General features: G+C 34.1%; 3 protein-coding genes across 5 annotated transcripts in view; 1 reads left to right on the top strand and 2 right to left on the bottom strand.

Moving 5' to 3' along the window:
* Nucleotides 1–682, bottom strand: part of LOC123559421 (protein OS-9-like) — an 89980-nt gene extending 89298 nt beyond the window's left edge. Inside the window, exon 1 of the mRNA XM_053552711.1 lies at nucleotides 496–682. Coding sequence (XP_053408686.1) covers nucleotides 496–630 — 135 coding nt within the window. The 5' untranslated portion in view covers nucleotides 631–682. The remainder of the gene's footprint in view (nucleotides 1–495) is intronic.
* Nucleotides 672–4308, top strand: LOC123559422 (26S proteasome complex subunit SEM1-like). The gene is made up of 3 exons (XM_045351216.2): nucleotides 672–832; nucleotides 3347–3443; nucleotides 3949–4308. Exons 1-3 carry the CDS (start codon nucleotides 757–759, stop codon nucleotides 4004–4006), a joined length of 231 nt encoding a protein of 76 aa, XP_045207151.1. The 5' UTR covers nucleotides 672–756; the 3' UTR covers nucleotides 4007–4308.
* Nucleotides 4309–10637: 6329 nt separating this feature from the next.
* The window catches only part of LOC123559418 (dynein axonemal assembly factor 8-like), a 48664-nt gene continuing 43280 nt past the window's right edge, over nucleotides 10638–16021 (bottom strand). For all 3 annotated transcript variants that reach the window (XM_053552715.1, XM_053552714.1, XM_053552716.1), the window contains exons 25-29: nucleotides 15622–15739; nucleotides 13787–13877; nucleotides 13099–13184; nucleotides 12398–12494; nucleotides 10638–11697 (exon numbers count right to left, since the gene is read on the bottom strand). In XM_053552715.1, the coding sequence (XP_053408690.1) occupies nucleotides 11626–11697; nucleotides 12398–12494; nucleotides 13099–13184; nucleotides 13787–13877; nucleotides 15622–15739 (464 nt within the window). In that variant the 3' untranslated portion in view covers nucleotides 10638–11625. The remainder of the gene's footprint in view (nucleotides 11698–12397; nucleotides 12495–13098; nucleotides 13185–13786; nucleotides 13878–15621; nucleotides 15740–16021) is intronic.

Below are 16021 nucleotides of genomic sequence, written 5' to 3' on the forward strand. Positions count from 1 at the left end.
GGGTACAACGAAGTATATTTACAATGAACATATAGTGACTTCAGAAATAAATATCACACTATTTAAGAAATCAAATAAAGTTTTTTCACTGCACATACCCCAGATGATGCTACAAACAATAAAACTTTGAAGTGTCATTGAATTATTATATCGATTTAATACCTTTATTTTAGTTAAAAGTTTGAGATTTTACACAGGGAGTCTATGATAAAGTCCGAGTAAAATGTAATCAATACCCAAGTGAAATAAGTATCATTCCGCAATGTTTTGGACATGTTAAAATTATGAATACCGTGTAAAATTACTAACCGAAAAAAACTTAAAAATTATGAATTGTACCTATATTTACAGAATGTCTGTAAAAACATCAAAACTCCAAGCCCACCTACTGTAAGTTCAGCATAATTTGTTTAGCAGACTGCAAAAGTGCAAAGGAAAAATGGGAAACACTCTTTTCCATAAAAATTAAAAATAACTATGACACAATATACAAACCTCAGACTTCATAACCACTGGTTCATTTCTAATGTCAATACCATAGTTAAAGCTTTTCAGTTCGTCAATGTCGAAAAAGGAAGAACCTATGTGGAAAAGCTGCAAAAATAAGTAAAATATTGGAATTGTTTTCATTTTGACGTCTGTGTCAGGCAAGCGTCAATGGTAATGCCCAAAGTCATCCGAATTATACATCGTCAGCATTAGAAATAGTTTTTGTGATGATTACCAACTTTCACGACAACTAATTTCTACATCAAAATGACTGATCAAAAATCTAAACCTGAATTGGGTCTTTTGGAAGAAGATGATGAATTTGAAGAGTTTCCAGCAGAAGGTATCAACAGAAAAATTGGTGTTCTAAACACTCGCCATCAAAAAGAATAACATTTTCTCACATTTTTCTCTGTTAATCAATCCTGCGATGTGAGGTAGTCCTCGGACATACCTTATAGGTGTCGAGGAACTAAATTTTTTTCGTACATCTTGGTCACAACAAGGCCATATTTCCTTGTACTAGCTGAAAATATATATGTCTGAAGGGCTGAGAGTGGTGTTTGCCATTTGAAATAATTTTATTTAAAAGCGAAATATTAATTTATTTTAAAACAGGACAGACTTCCAGATTGTACGACAACAAAGAAAAAAGAAAATTTTAACATATCTAGAAATTAGTGCAAGATTTAAAAATATTTTCCCTCTATTGAGCCTCCTTTAGAAACATTTAATTTCAATTTGCATAAGCACAAGCTTGAAACACGGAAAAGATTCTCCAAACAGATGTTAAAGTTTCATCTGAACTATCAAGTTCAAGGCAGTTCTTAAAGCAGTTTGGACAGGAAAAACTTTTTTAACAACTGTAGTTTTCAATTTGGAAGCAGGTGAACTTTAAGAACGTTTGACTGATATGTATGTTTGTTTTACAATCAACTTTGTTTGTATCTTATTATTTTTTTTTTATATAAAGACTGGTACTAAGCCATTTCTAATAATAAATTTTTGTGGAAAAGTATATTTCTGAGCTCTAGTTTTTTTGTGTGTTTTTTTTTTTTTTCATTTTAATAGGGACTTATTTGAAATGTTTTGAGTAGATCTAAATAAATGTTCTTGAAATAATATTTATTTGCTTGGATTATGCATACATAGATCTTTTAGAGTGTACATATGTAGGAAAACCTATAATGTGTTTTAGTAAAAACACATGTGCCTTTAAAACTGTGAGCGATACCTGTGTGCAACTGAATTTAGAGCACAGCTAACCATGGTGATACCAGAATTTAGTAAACACAAAACTTAAAAGAAAAATGCCGCAGTCATGCGATAATTCTTAAAAATGCTTTGAAACTTAGTTAAATGAGAAATAGTGTTTTTACATGTTTATACATTCAAAATTGAAAAGCCTTTGTCACAAGGTACTGAAGGTAAACTGCATTATATAGAAAGTCGATCTGTCTGCTCATTCTACATATAAATTGATATTTAAGAATGACAATGGTATTAGATTAAGCTTATTTCTGGGACATTATAAGAATGTCGGATGTTTTCATTGATGATTACATTATGAACCATTTAATCATGATTTTGTTGACACTGATTATTCTGCACATCCGTAACATATACATGTAATCTGTAAATTTACAAATTTATGCACTGGGCAAATATATGTGTCTACATATAATTTTACAAGTGCATGCATGATTACAATACATATATGCATGAACATATACAGTCGAAACTCGGTATCTCGAATTTCGAGGGACCGTGCTTTTTATTTCGAGACAGCCGAAATTCGAGTTATGAATTGGGACGAAATGATGGTTTAGTTACGGGAGTTTTAATAAAAAATAAACGCTGTTTCCGTGAAGCTGTGCATACGCTGTCGGTACTATACACGTACACGATTCCGTACAGTTTGTGTTTACCAAAGTTTTCACTTTTTTGAAGAATGAAAATGATACTAACCTAAAATGTTTTTGAGCAAAGTTCCTTTTTGTACCACATTTCTCTCCCGGAGGATCGACATCATTTCGATCTGACATTTTAAACGAATGATACATTCCCCCAAGAAGTTAATTTTTATACATTCTCTACGCGATTACCTCTAATTAATCCTTATCAAAAATCCCAGCTGTTCAAACTAATTAGTTCATTAGTTTAAATTAAAAGCAATTTTCATAACATCTCAAAAACAAATGACCGCTGATTAAGAAATCTAATGTTTACATCAAACAATTATAATTATGGCACGTACAAACAAGTATGACATCATCTCACTTTGATATGTCGGTATCGCGGCTCTCTGGTTAGGCAATAAACATGGACAGGTGTTAAAAACCAACCACATTCACAATGAGATGTGTGAAATTTTATTGCATATTTTCCTCACTTTGACTTACCGAATTTACAATGCACTTGAATTTTACTGACGGGACTGAAAATCCCTTTCGACACATCTGGAGTCTCGGTAAGTCAAATTTTGACGTAACCGGAGTTGAATTACATATATAAAGAAGGAAATTTGACGGGACCTGAACATTTCTTTGACTTAAGCGGAATTTCAAGGTAAGCGTGTTTGAGATACCGAGTTTCGACTGTATATGTGTTGCACTTATATAATATTTACACATTCACATACAAAATGTATACATGTTTGTACTTACACATGCACACATACTTTCATGCTTTGCATGTATATAATAAAATGTGCATGCAAAGTAGACTTTCCACCCTAAATGGTACATCTTACATTCTGTATGTCTATCCTAAGATATTGTGCATTAATCTTTTTACAGAGGTCTGGAACATAAAGTGAGATTAGTTATTGCATATAGGATTACGATCTTCCTTTCAGACTGGGGTGGTGAGGAAGAAGACAAACAAGATGTAAATGTTTGGGAAGATAACTGGGATGACGATAACATAGATGATGATTTCTCGTTACAGCTCAGGTACTCTATTTAGACAAAGTAAAAAGTTAAAAACAATAAAATGAAGTTTTAAACAAAAGTTGTAGTGACGAAGAGATTGAATACATGTACTTTACCCTTTACCCTGCTAAATTTCTAAAATGGACTGGTCCATCATTTAATCTGGGCAGTACCATTTATTATTTGAAGGGGTTTTCACTGAAAATTTACTAACTGAATAGACCCAATCACTTGCCACCAGCAGGCTAAAGGTTAAAGTTTTATGTGTATGCTACTGTGTAGGATTTTATTGATTATTTCAGTTCCTTTTATGTCAAGAATAAATTTTATTGTTTTACATGCAAAATTGACATATCATTCAGTCCTGAACACAAAATTTAAAATATTCATGTGTGACTACATCATTCCTGAAAATGTTGCAAATGAGTGTCAGTCGGTGAAACATATTTCTATCTTGTGCTCAAATAAATAAATATTCCCTACATGTGTACTAGTAACAAAGTTACATTTTCTTTTTTATTTGCAGAGGTGAACTTGAAAAACAAGGAAAGTCTATGGATGGACAAGAACCGATGAAAACGTAGCATTTTAATAGGAACCATCTCATCTGTCATTCAGTCTTCTGTTCATGCATCATGACTGCCATTTGTATTTCATAATTTTGTTCAAGCGAACCTTAAAAAATATTTGAATTTTGTCAAAATAAATTCTGGAAAAATATATTGCTAAAATCGTCAGTGTATTTTGCTACTTAAGTCAGTAAATTAAACAGGAATGTGAATTTGCCTTTTGAATTTAAAGACACTCCTTAAATTATGTTATTGTTTTCATAAAAAAAATCTCATCAGTTGTGTCTTATGTTGTCATAATAAAACTTTAAAAAATGGTCATTGTTTTTCTTTGATTTAAGCATTGAATTAAGATGTTGGGATGGTGTTAAGTTGTGTATTTTTTCAGTACCAAGTGTTACAAGAAACCAAATTAATGGTTGCTGTTAATAGTTAGAATTTAAATTTTCTGAAATATTTATTTCTCCCACACGTAGTTTGGGAGACATATAGATTTAGTGCTGTCTGTCAGTATGTCTGTTTGTCTGTCTCTCACAAAGTTTGTTCATGCAGTCAGTCTGTTTGTCCGTCACAAAGTTTGTCCAAGCAACTCCTCTGACAGCAATGGATGGATTTACACCAAATTTCATAAGAGTGTTCATTGCCAAGCCTAGATGTGCATATCATCAGCATTTTACAGTTTGATGATATTCAGCAGAGCTTTGACCCTTGATTAATAAAAATTTATGTTGTTTTGGCTACTTATATTATTGGGCAGATTTGAACCATACTTTACAGGAGTGATCAGTGCCAAGCCTTATTATAAGAGGATATTACATAAGTGTCTTTTCATATTGAATTTAATGAACTAGTTGAATAACGTAATAAAATGCGAGGCACTGCCGAGCATTTTATCAATTTTATTCCAAGAGTTAAATAAATTCAATGTGAAAAGACACAAATGTAATATTCTTTTTATCACATGTAAGCTTTTCCCGCTGAAACAAAAAAATCTTTTACTTTACCAATTACAGACCAAGTAAATTCAATCAACGTCTCCTATACTTAAAACGACGTCAAAAACGAAGCTTTATTATTATGTAATGGCTTCATTTCATTCCCATGACATCAAACCTGTGATAATGCATATTACTGGTATTTTCCGGTTTAATGATTTTCAGCAGAGATCTGGCCTTTACTCATCAAATTTTATGATATTTTGACCACTTCTCTTACATTATTGGGCAGATTTCTACCAACCTTAAAGGAGTGTGTATATTTTTGGGATGTTCCAGTTCAGTGATTTTCAGTGGAGTTATGGCCCTTGATTTGTTGTATTTTATCTTGTCTGGGCAACTGCTCTGATACCACCAGGAGGAATTACGCCAAACTTCACAAAAGTGATCATTGCCAAGCCTTGTTGTGCATGTCACGGGCATCTAACCTAAATAGTGTACGTTAATTTTGAACAGCCCTCGTATTTACATTCCCTCTATTCACTTCACTGAAAATTATGACATTCAACTTGCTAGAACTGTAAAAGGGAAGGCGACAGTTACGATTATGCCACTTAGTGATGTGCTGTTGTTTAACAATGTCTGGATGAAGTAGTGAACATTCCTTAAATGACATTGTTGAATACAATTGGGTTATTGTAACAGTTGCTGTATTCGGCTCGAGTGGATTTTTGTCAGATCGGATCTCACGAGGCGTGCAAGCGCAAAGTGTGATCTGGCCTGGCAAAATCTACGAGAGCCGAATACAAAAGCCCAGATCTAGCTACTGTTATAATGACCCTTTTATTATATACCGCTATCTTTTTGTTTCTTGTTTTGTTATCAAACAAAATCTTCAATGTTTATCAATATTAAAATGGAACTAAGTGAACTTTTTATGTGCGCTATTTATAGAACTGTGTCAGGTCATGCATATTATTGAAAGTAGCCCGGCAGCATACAAAACAAAAGGTACAATACGTAATTTTTTTCTGCCTGTTCATATTATGAAATACAAGCAGATTTTTTTACAAAATTTATATAGATATATAATAAAATTAAACGAGGCAGTCTGAAAGACAGCTAAATCCCCACACCACTGTTATGGATAGTGAAAGGGTAAACCTTTGACCTTTAGCTGTGACTTTGAACTGACATGGCTGACTCATGAATTCTGCACATCGTCTTGATGAGGTGATCATTTGACCTAAGTTTCATGAAAATCCTTCAAGGGGTTTAGGAGATACAGAGCTCAAACCTTTGACCTTGAGTTGACATGGCTGACTCATAAAGTTCTTCAAAGATCTATCATATAATGTTGGTATATTATATTGGTACAAAAGATGACATGTGCAAAGTTTGAAATGACTTGCAGACAAAATAAAAGGGTTATACTTTTACTACAAGCAAGTACTAGAAATGGATTGGCATACAATTCCAAACGAAAAGAAGTAAACAAACACACTGTCAATTTGTAACTCTTTAATAAAATTCTCTTTACATTTTAAATTATTTCAGATGTTAGAGGACTTTGCCATGACAAAAAGGTACCATCTCAAAGCTAAAATAACTCATTTTTCCAGAAACACACACGAAGGTAGCCTGTCTTGGCAATATGCCGTTTAGTTATCATACATGTATGTGTATAAAGTATTTTAGTACAAGTCAGAAATGTCAAAATTCTGAAAACTTCTTTATTACCATTATCTACCTGTACAAGTTCAGAGTAAATCTAACGCAAAATCCAAATCTAATGTATTCCATTGATGTCAAGGATATCTTAAGGTAGTTCTGCATGTTTGAAAGACCATGATGGCATAACGTTATTTATTCGGAAAACATAGAATAAGGCCTGGATTCGGTGTACGGAAATGAAAATCATTTTATGAATTAATGGCAACCTGTGAGTAACTTTACTTCAATGGTACTGTCACTATCTTTCTGAAGTTTAAATGTGATATTAAAATATCTGACACATTAAATAATTCAAAATAATGTCTGAAAATTAGTGTGAAATGTGCAGTTCACTTTAATTGTGGTCAATTATCTCAAAAATAAGCACAAAGACCTATACATTTTATTTCACCATATTACAGGTCGTATGTTTATTTACAACTGTGAGAAGTTTCATTAAAATCTACACTGTAGAAAAATTTCTATTCGCAAAAATGTTCTGAAAGTTATGATTTTCCCATAGTCTCCCATTATGAAAAACTGCGAGAACCAAATTTTTCAAATCAGTCTAGCAAAAGATCAAGCACACGACACCATCTTTTTTATTTGCTGAATTTTCCAAGTATATTCTAAAGTTTTGAAAAATCAGAGTTTAATCAAATTCTACAGTGTAGAAAAAAAAATTGATCCGAACGTGCAGAACTACCTTTACTAGACTTTGCGGAACAGAATTTCTTTATGTTCCAACATATGTTAAATATTCCATTAGATGTGAAATATTACCAAGATTATAATTTGCATATAGGTGTCATATAACAATAATTACATCATTTAATAAATTATTACTTGGTGCAAGATATTAAGACCCAGACTGGTATTACTGAATGTGTTTCACTGAAGATCAATGGAAACTTCAAGCCTTTTGAATCCAAACCAGTTTAAGTTTTACTTGTCCATTACCATCTTATACTCGTAAAAACAAACTGAAATCATGTCAAGAGTTCTGCTGACTGTAGAAATGTACCTTTTTCCATGACACAGCTCAAATAGCAATCACAGTAATAGAGAACAAGAAAGATGTGAACACACGTAACAGTGATAAACTGTAACAAAGATAGCAATAACTTAGACAAAAACAAGAGCTGTCAAGAGGACAGCAATGCTCGACTATTTCAACAGCCTTGTCAATTGAATAGAAGTCAATGTTAGTCAGTTTTTCACAGTAAATAAGTGTGCGAAGTTTCAATCCATTCCAACAAGTGGTAACTGAGATACCAGCTTACATACAAGAAGTTAACCAAATTGGGATGCCGGTGCCGACGCAGACGCCAACAAATGGGTGAGCCCAAAAGCTCTACCTTTTCTTCGAATAGTCTAGCTAATAATACATAATAGAGTAATTTGCTTTTTAAGCTTCTGACTCAGTGAATACCAGATGCAAAGTGTTTATGAGAAGCATAGCCAGAACAGAATATGTAAGATGTGGTTTCCACAAGTGAAAGATATTTCAATCTTGCACGTTTAACTAATTTTCTTTTTTATTTCATGCCTTTTCATTGGTTATAAGCATTTTTTACCATCTTTATTAGTACAAAGTACTTGACATTTTGGCAAGTGAAATTACCAGAAATCGCTGAATATTTCAATAATTGTCTTAATAAAAAATTACTATACTTATTGCCTACCTAGTGGGGAAAGTGTACATTTGTCTGAGCACGTGCAAGAGATAGATATTTTTTTCCTTGTCTGAAACAGCGTGCACTTAGGTGACGTCACATAGTACTGGCACTATTATGACATCATAAACTATATAAATAATGTCCGGAAACACCCAAATCTATTTGTCATCACAATCTATTCTGAATGTGATAGGCAAGAAAAATGATCTAACATGTCTGCCTGTGTAAGACAGCTGTTTTCTCATCCCTCGGGACATTTCGGATAAAAAACCTCACTAACGCTCGGTTTTTCATTCAACACTGTCCTGCGGGTAGGGAAAAACCAGTCTTACACAGTCAGGCATGTAAGATCCTTATATTCTTTCTCAGGTTAAGAAGTCAGATCTTCACATAAAAATATCTTACAACTGCAGGAACCTTTTTCAGCTCAATTTTAATGCAAAAGATTACAGAAAATGCATAAACATATTCTAGTAACATTGAACTGGGAACTCACAAACTCGTATAATATCTGAATGAAGAGAAAATTATAGTATGATAAACCAGTTCCTGTTACGATCGATATAAAAATCAACAACTGAGCATAATATCATTTTCTTTCCACATACTGACTCTGCACCCATAATTGAGCCGTGCCATGGGAAAACCAACATAGTGGGTTTGCGACCAGCATGGATCCAGACCAGCCTGCGCATCCGCGCAGTCTGGTCAGGCTCCATGCTGTTCGCTTTTAAAGCCTATTGGAATTGGAGAAACAGTTAGCGAACAGCATGGATCCTGACCAGACTGCGCGGATGCGCAGGCTGGTCTGGATCCATGCTGGTCGCAAACCCACTATGTTGGTTTTCCCATGGCACGGCTCAATTGTATTTAATAAGAATGTATTATGCTAAGCAAAGTTTGAAAATAACATTTACTCCAATACAAACTATGAATGGAATATTCTTTTCTCACAAAAATATACATGTAAATATAAATACTTTTTGAAATATCAACAGTTGCAAAACAGCAAAGCCACTAACACAGCTTTGGACGGAATGTAATATATCAAATAAACATAAATACTGTTGAATGTAAACTGTAGACAAAAAGCAATACATTCAAAACTGCAAAAACAATCAGTGGTAACATTATAAATATATATATATGCCACAGTTAAAATAGATATGAATTTCTATCCAAAATTCTAACATGGCTCGATTTGATTCCCAGTTAAACAAAGAAGAAAATCAAGCTCTGTATATTCTGCGATAAACAACGGTTGTTTGTTTAAAACGACACTATGTCTTACTTGCTGAATTCCTAACCAATATTAATTTAACCTGCTCTACAAAAATAATGGCAACTTCCTTACATGAATCAGACGTGTTGGGGAAATATATGACCTTAGATATACAATCTTCAGGAGGTAATCATCACTGAAAACAAGATTTTGTACATACAGGTTACTCTTGAAAGTCACGCTTGACCTACTAAGCTAACCATGCCTGTATACTAGTATTGTAAAATGTAGGTGGCACTTTGTATTTCCATTTAGGTCTAGTCTTGTAAAGCTTATAATTAAAACATAAATCTTTTATTCAAAACAATTCTACGAACACAATTATTTGTTCTAATAGCACAAACATATCATTTGGCAAAAGATACAGGACGGAATTGAAAAATGCATATCTAAACAAAATACAGTTACATAGAAATAAAGACCACTCTGAGCTTCCATATATTAAAAGCAAGATGAAAATATAACATCAATCTGGAATTAAAACAATGACAACTTGAAAATACTCTGAAATATCTGCATCTTTTACAAGAAAATGATATGATATACAATTACAGTGTAAATACAAAAATATATTCAAAAGTACATGTACCTTGTCTTATTCATTCAAGAAACACGAGGGCTTAATTACAATTCATTTACAGAACATTCAAAATCTGTCTGTTATTGTTACAACTGACCTCGTATGGTGTATGTCCAGTTCTACTGGTGAAGGGAGACCCAAGGTGTACAGACAAGAATCTGAACAGAACCACTGGCCTGCAAGTCAGCTTCCTTACAAGAAAAAGTTCTACATCCTAAACAGGGTTTAAAACCCAGAGGTTAAAGGTCCATTACTAAGGAAAGTGAGTTGGCAATTTTTTTCATAGCCAGTGCATAGACTTTTGCAGACACTAAATATGAAGATTGCAGTCAATTTACAAAGTCTTGGAACTCAAAAAGATGTGTATTATGTTGAAATTCAATGAATCGACAGAATGACCCCCAGTCTTTAACTTCTTATCTTCATAGAAAAATAATTGTACAATAGTGCATTTATTTCGAATTTCTACATACCAACTTTCATTTTCCATAAATGAATAGTTTCTGTGCTTTTCAAAAGAAATTAAAATGTTCACTTTCCTTAGTATTGGACCTTTAAGGGGCAAGTGCTGAAGGCCAGTCACTAATGTGACAAAAGCTGAAGGCGTGCAATAACAAATGACGGTGACAGAAGGGGTACTTTCTGCTGGCCTCTATGACTATATATCCAATATGCACCAAACTAATATACAAATGTACTGGTAGTCTCTAAGCTTTGCTTTACTTGTATTTAAAAACAGTGCACCTACAACAATAATAATACTGGCATATTGTTTACAATATGGATTTCTGTCTTGTATCTAGATATGCTACCATCTCGCTAACATTCAGACCAAACAGATCATAAGTTACTGACAGCAAGGAAGAAGGTATCACTGACAGCAATAATGTACGACAAATGTTATACATTTTCCAAACAATAAATAGCTTGAAACCAATAGGTACACTAATTAGCAATTCACGGTATTCAGAAAAAGTCTTTCAAATCTCCACAAAACAACTTGCACAAAAGTCACATATTAATACAGTTGAAATTCAATATCTTGAACTTGCTAATCTCAAAATTTCAGCTCTTTCGAAGAGATTTTCAAGTCCCGTCCAAAAAACATGCAAAAAATATAAGTTTAAGTCGATTTTCTGTTATCTCGAAATAAAACGTTCAATCCCTTCAAATTCAAAAACCCGAGTTTCAACTGTATATACTACTAACAGTAACCTGGTTGCAGAGTTGAATCAAAATGATTTATAACTTTGAAATCAGAAAGGTATTATCTCCTCTTACACAATGAATTCCAAAGTAATCATATACTATGTGTGCATTTGAAATCAGCACAAGAACAGCTATAAAGTTATTTGTGTCAATAATAACTTTGTTAAACCATTCCTTTTCTAGTTCTGGTGTAAAGCTGATTACATGTGTTATTGTCTGCTTCTTCTACCCTGAAGTTATTTCTGAACAATCTGTAGCTTGCTGGTAGGTAACAAACTATTGAAGAAAAATCCAAGTACATTCTGTGCCTGAAAGTACATATACATAAAAATATTTAAGTTCTGTATGTCTCCATGTTTAACTGGTTCAAAACTGACACTGTCACCAAACTGATTCTGTTTTGGTGGCATTTAAGTCAAGGCACCTGGGCATTATTTAAGTCATGAGCAGACACTTGGGTTGAACCAGCTGGATGGCCTTGTTACATCACTGAATCCTACACCCAGACCATTTATATTGTTTAAATATGTCGACAGCGGCATTTACATTGGTAAAAAGTTACCACTCTTTGCGACATTTCTCATCAGTTTAAATTTATTGACAAACCTGAAAAGATGTTATGTATATTGCTTCGCAATAATACATGTAGATGTTTTGATGCTGATTAAACTGCTTGCCCCGAGTAAGGCTCGAACCCGCATCGATGAGGGGCAAGTGATTTGAAGTCAGCGACCTTAACCACTTTGCCACAGATGCCCCCTTACACCCAGACCAGGTTTCAAACTTAGTGAGTCATTCAACAACCGAAACTATTTGGCCTCGGAGAACCCATTCCTCAAATGGAGATGCAAGTTCTTTTCCTACTTGTTGGAACCATGCTGACTTGACACACAGACTCGACATTTCTTTTTGGTAAAATTTCCAGTTCCAAGAAAGTAACTTTTACAGTCAATTCTAAACTTAAGATACTAATTATAGCATAAAAACAAATCTAAAATTTTACAATACCTGTTTTAGATCCGACGGTCTGAGAATAAGTCTGCCATATTTGTGTAGTAGTGAATCAGTCACTGATTTACCTTGGCTGCTTTCTGTACTGAATGTTCTATAAATTGAAAATTGTGTACTTGAATACAATTCAAAAGCCATACACTTTACAACAGTGCTGCTTTTGCTAAATTAAGACAGCAGTTGGTTTCCTTAAAGATTCATAATGTAGTAATTTGTATCATGCAGAAAATCCTTCAAAGTGCAGAAACAGACAACCCTGAACATAAAGTACCTGTGGCCTGGTGATAACAAATCCTAGTTCACTTTTGTGCCTCATTCAACAAGACAAATTACGTCTTACAGCCATCACATCTACAGAAGACCAGTAACTTTATGGGTTTTTTTTGTTTAGTTATAGTCTAAGTTACACAGACTGCTTTTGACAGTAGATGAATAAGTAAAGGTTCCCCACCATGCATGGGCCGGTACCTGTGTAGAACCACTGACCTACTGTAAGTCAGCTGGATGGCATTCTCATATTAAAGATTCCTACACCTAAGGAGAAATTCAGAGCCCACAGTGGTGTGTGGCAAGTGATTTGAAGTAAGCGATCTTATCCACTCGGCTACACAGGCACTCCATTCATTTTCTTAAAATTTTGTTTACTCATTCATCACATATACATAAATTAACCATCAGTAGTAACACAATGCACTTACTCCCTGAGTATTGTATCAAATGCTAGAACAGCATTGTCTCGTTGTAAAGCCAGTACTAAACATGGACTGGATACCAGCATTGGAACCTGCAAAATAAAATGTTATACATTTCATAAGTGACAATATAATACAGTAAAACTGACAATTAGAGGTCACAGGGGAATGAGCAGAATGCTCAAGTTATCCAGCGTTTTGAGCAATCTAAGCATTGTTAATATCAGAAAATGAGCCAGGAACTGCACAAAGTGAGCCTGGGTACTCAAGCCTTGGAGTTCATGAGAGCGATGTCTCATTGTAATCATGCAAAGCAAGGCATATTTTTTCCAATCCTGCTGACATTTTTTTTTACATTTCTGTAACTTAAACACAGATTATTAAGCAGTCAGTATTTACAATACAATGGAAATGTGCCAGCTCAAAGACAGACTGATTTACAACTTTTCAGACATGGTAAAACACATCAGTTAAACCTGCAACATTTAATAGTTAAACTTAACAACTTTCATTTTAATGTAGCATGAATTGAAATCAGAAACTGAACTAGTTATTACCCAGTAATTCTTAGTAAAGTTTCATTATTATTATTCTCATCTTTGAAGCAGAGCAGACTAGAACAGAACAGAAAAATGTTGAATATATAACTGTTTGATTTTCTACAGTAGATTAGAAACTTTATTCACTATAATACCTGCTGGAAACTTCCAGCCTCTATTGAGCACAAGAAGTGTTCTGCTTGTTCCTGGGTAAACCACACCATTCTACCTCCAACAAACTCAAACCTACAAGTAACAAAACAATGATATGCAGTTGAAAATTGATATCTCAAACTCACTTTTCTCAAAATTCTGGCTATCTCAAAGACATTTTAAAGTTGTGTCCAAAAAAACACAAGCACAAAGTTTTATTTTAAATCGGATATCAGTTATCTTAAAGTAAAATACTCACTCCCTTGAAATTGGAGAGACCAAGTTTCAACTGTATTTTGATGCAAACTTAACCCTTACCCTGCTAAATTTCTATAATGAACTTGTCCATCTTTCTATTTTGACATCACTATTAACCAGGGCTCTCGCGACTGGGCGACTTGAGCGAAATAGGCGCTCTAGAACTTCAAACTTCGCTCAGATCTAACCTCAAAGCGAAATGCAAGTCGCCCGATTTTCTTTGATTTCCGCACTCGCTAATTACTGCTACCCAGACTGTTGACAATTTGCACCGTGTCATATAATGAGTGTCGAATACACAAACACACGCCGGCAGCATAATTTAAGCTCCGCCTACCTCAGGTACTTGCGAGATTATCCCGAGAAGTGTGAAAGCGAATCAAATTATCCGATACACCAGAGTCTATTGTGTTAAGCCAATCAGCGCCGCGCTTACGTCTTTGACACTTCGCGTTAATTGTCAACAGGTTCGAGTGCAAAAAAAAAACTAATGTTTTATTTAAGAAACTGCTGATTAACCATGCGATTAATTGGAATATGGTACACAATTATTTGTTATCTATGATAAAAGAACGACATGTAATGTATTAACTACGTTAAATTGACTTCCATCGATGAATTTATTTGAATATGTATTTCTAGATTACTGTACACATTTTACTTTCAGTTTTATATTTCGAGTGAGATACTGACATTTCTCGGTGAATGACTCGGTGCAAAGAGCTATAAAAAATAAATACACTTCTACTTCTTTGCTGGTGTTAATAATAAACACTTCATACATGTACAAGATATAACCAAAATTCGGCGGGTTACATTTATAGCATAGGCTTGAATTTTGAAAACGACTTTTTTCAGAATTTTGTAACAAAACGATAACCACTGTATTGGAAATGATCTAACTAAGAAAATGAATGGTCACATCAATGTTTTTTATCAAGAAACAAGAAAATTACAGCCACCTTTCGAATCACTCAACATCATTGCGGTAGAAAAAGTCTTCCCACTTCTCCCTAAAGTCTCCCCACTTCTCCCTAAATCAGCTTGAGGGAGAAGTGACTTCTCCCAAAAATTTGGACCTAGCTAGACCCCTGTTAACTGATAAAAAGGGGTGCTTACCAAAAAGATACTGACTGAATGGCGAACAGTGCAGATCATGATCAGACTGCACGGATGTGCAGACTGATCTTGGTCTGCACTGGTCGCAAAGGCAGAATCACTTGCCGCCAGCAGGCTTAAGGTTAAAACAATTCAAACAATGTTTTCAATATTTCTCAATATACCATGCAGTAATGACTGTTTACAAAACTTTTCATGTCCTGATTAGAAATATGTCAACAGTCATTCACACTCAAAAGCCTAATTCAATGGGAAAGTGATGATTCACCTGCAGAGATATTTATTATTTTTCTATAACATTTAATTTGCATGCCAAGTTTTACCAAAACAGTTCTTTAAAGTTCTGAAATTAGTACAGGATAAGACTGACAGAAAAAAACATACTATTTGTTGACCTTGTGGGTCAGGGGAGGGGGTACACATGGGTGCAAAAGACTTATCAATCAGTTAAAACTATTACCCTTGAGCAATAAGACCATCAATAACATCCACGTAACCATGGTGAGATCCTAGCTGCCTCATCAGCAGTGGTGTCAGTACAATACATGTTGTCTGTAGTAACAACATATGGGAAGCATCTGAAAACAAACAAACTTAATTTTCAACAAGTCTGTCAGAAAATCATTGGGCAGCTGTTTATAAGCTGTAATAATGAACAACACAAACAAAGCCTACACAACTGAAATTAAAATGAATGTAATCCCTACTATGTGTGTCTTTAAATCAAGCCAGCTGTTTGTATAAGTTAGCAGAACAGTACAACTGATAATTATATTCTTAATTCCTACTCAAGTATGGAAGAAATCAAGCCATTTACTTAGGAAACACAACCAATAACAAGGAGCTGTGTTCAATAAATG

This window comes from Mercenaria mercenaria, chromosome 10, assembly GCF_021730395.1.
Source record: "Mercenaria mercenaria strain notata chromosome 10, MADL_Memer_1, whole genome shotgun sequence".
Taxonomy (NCBI): Eukaryota; Metazoa; Mollusca; class Bivalvia; order Venerida; family Veneridae; genus Mercenaria; species Mercenaria mercenaria.

Coding starts and splice junctions, on each gene's coding strand:
- LOC123559422 (XM_045351216.2), top strand. CDS start 757: ATGACTGATCAAAAATCTAAACCTGAATTGGGTCTTTTGGAAGAAGAT. Junction 833..3,346: donor TGAAGAGTTTCCAGCAGAAG/GTATCAACAGAA, acceptor TCTTCCTTTCAG/ACTGGGGTGGTGAGGAAGAA. Junction 3,444..3,948: donor GATTTCTCGTTACAGCTCAG/GTACTCTATTTA, acceptor TTTTATTTGCAG/AGGTGAACTTGAAAAACAAG.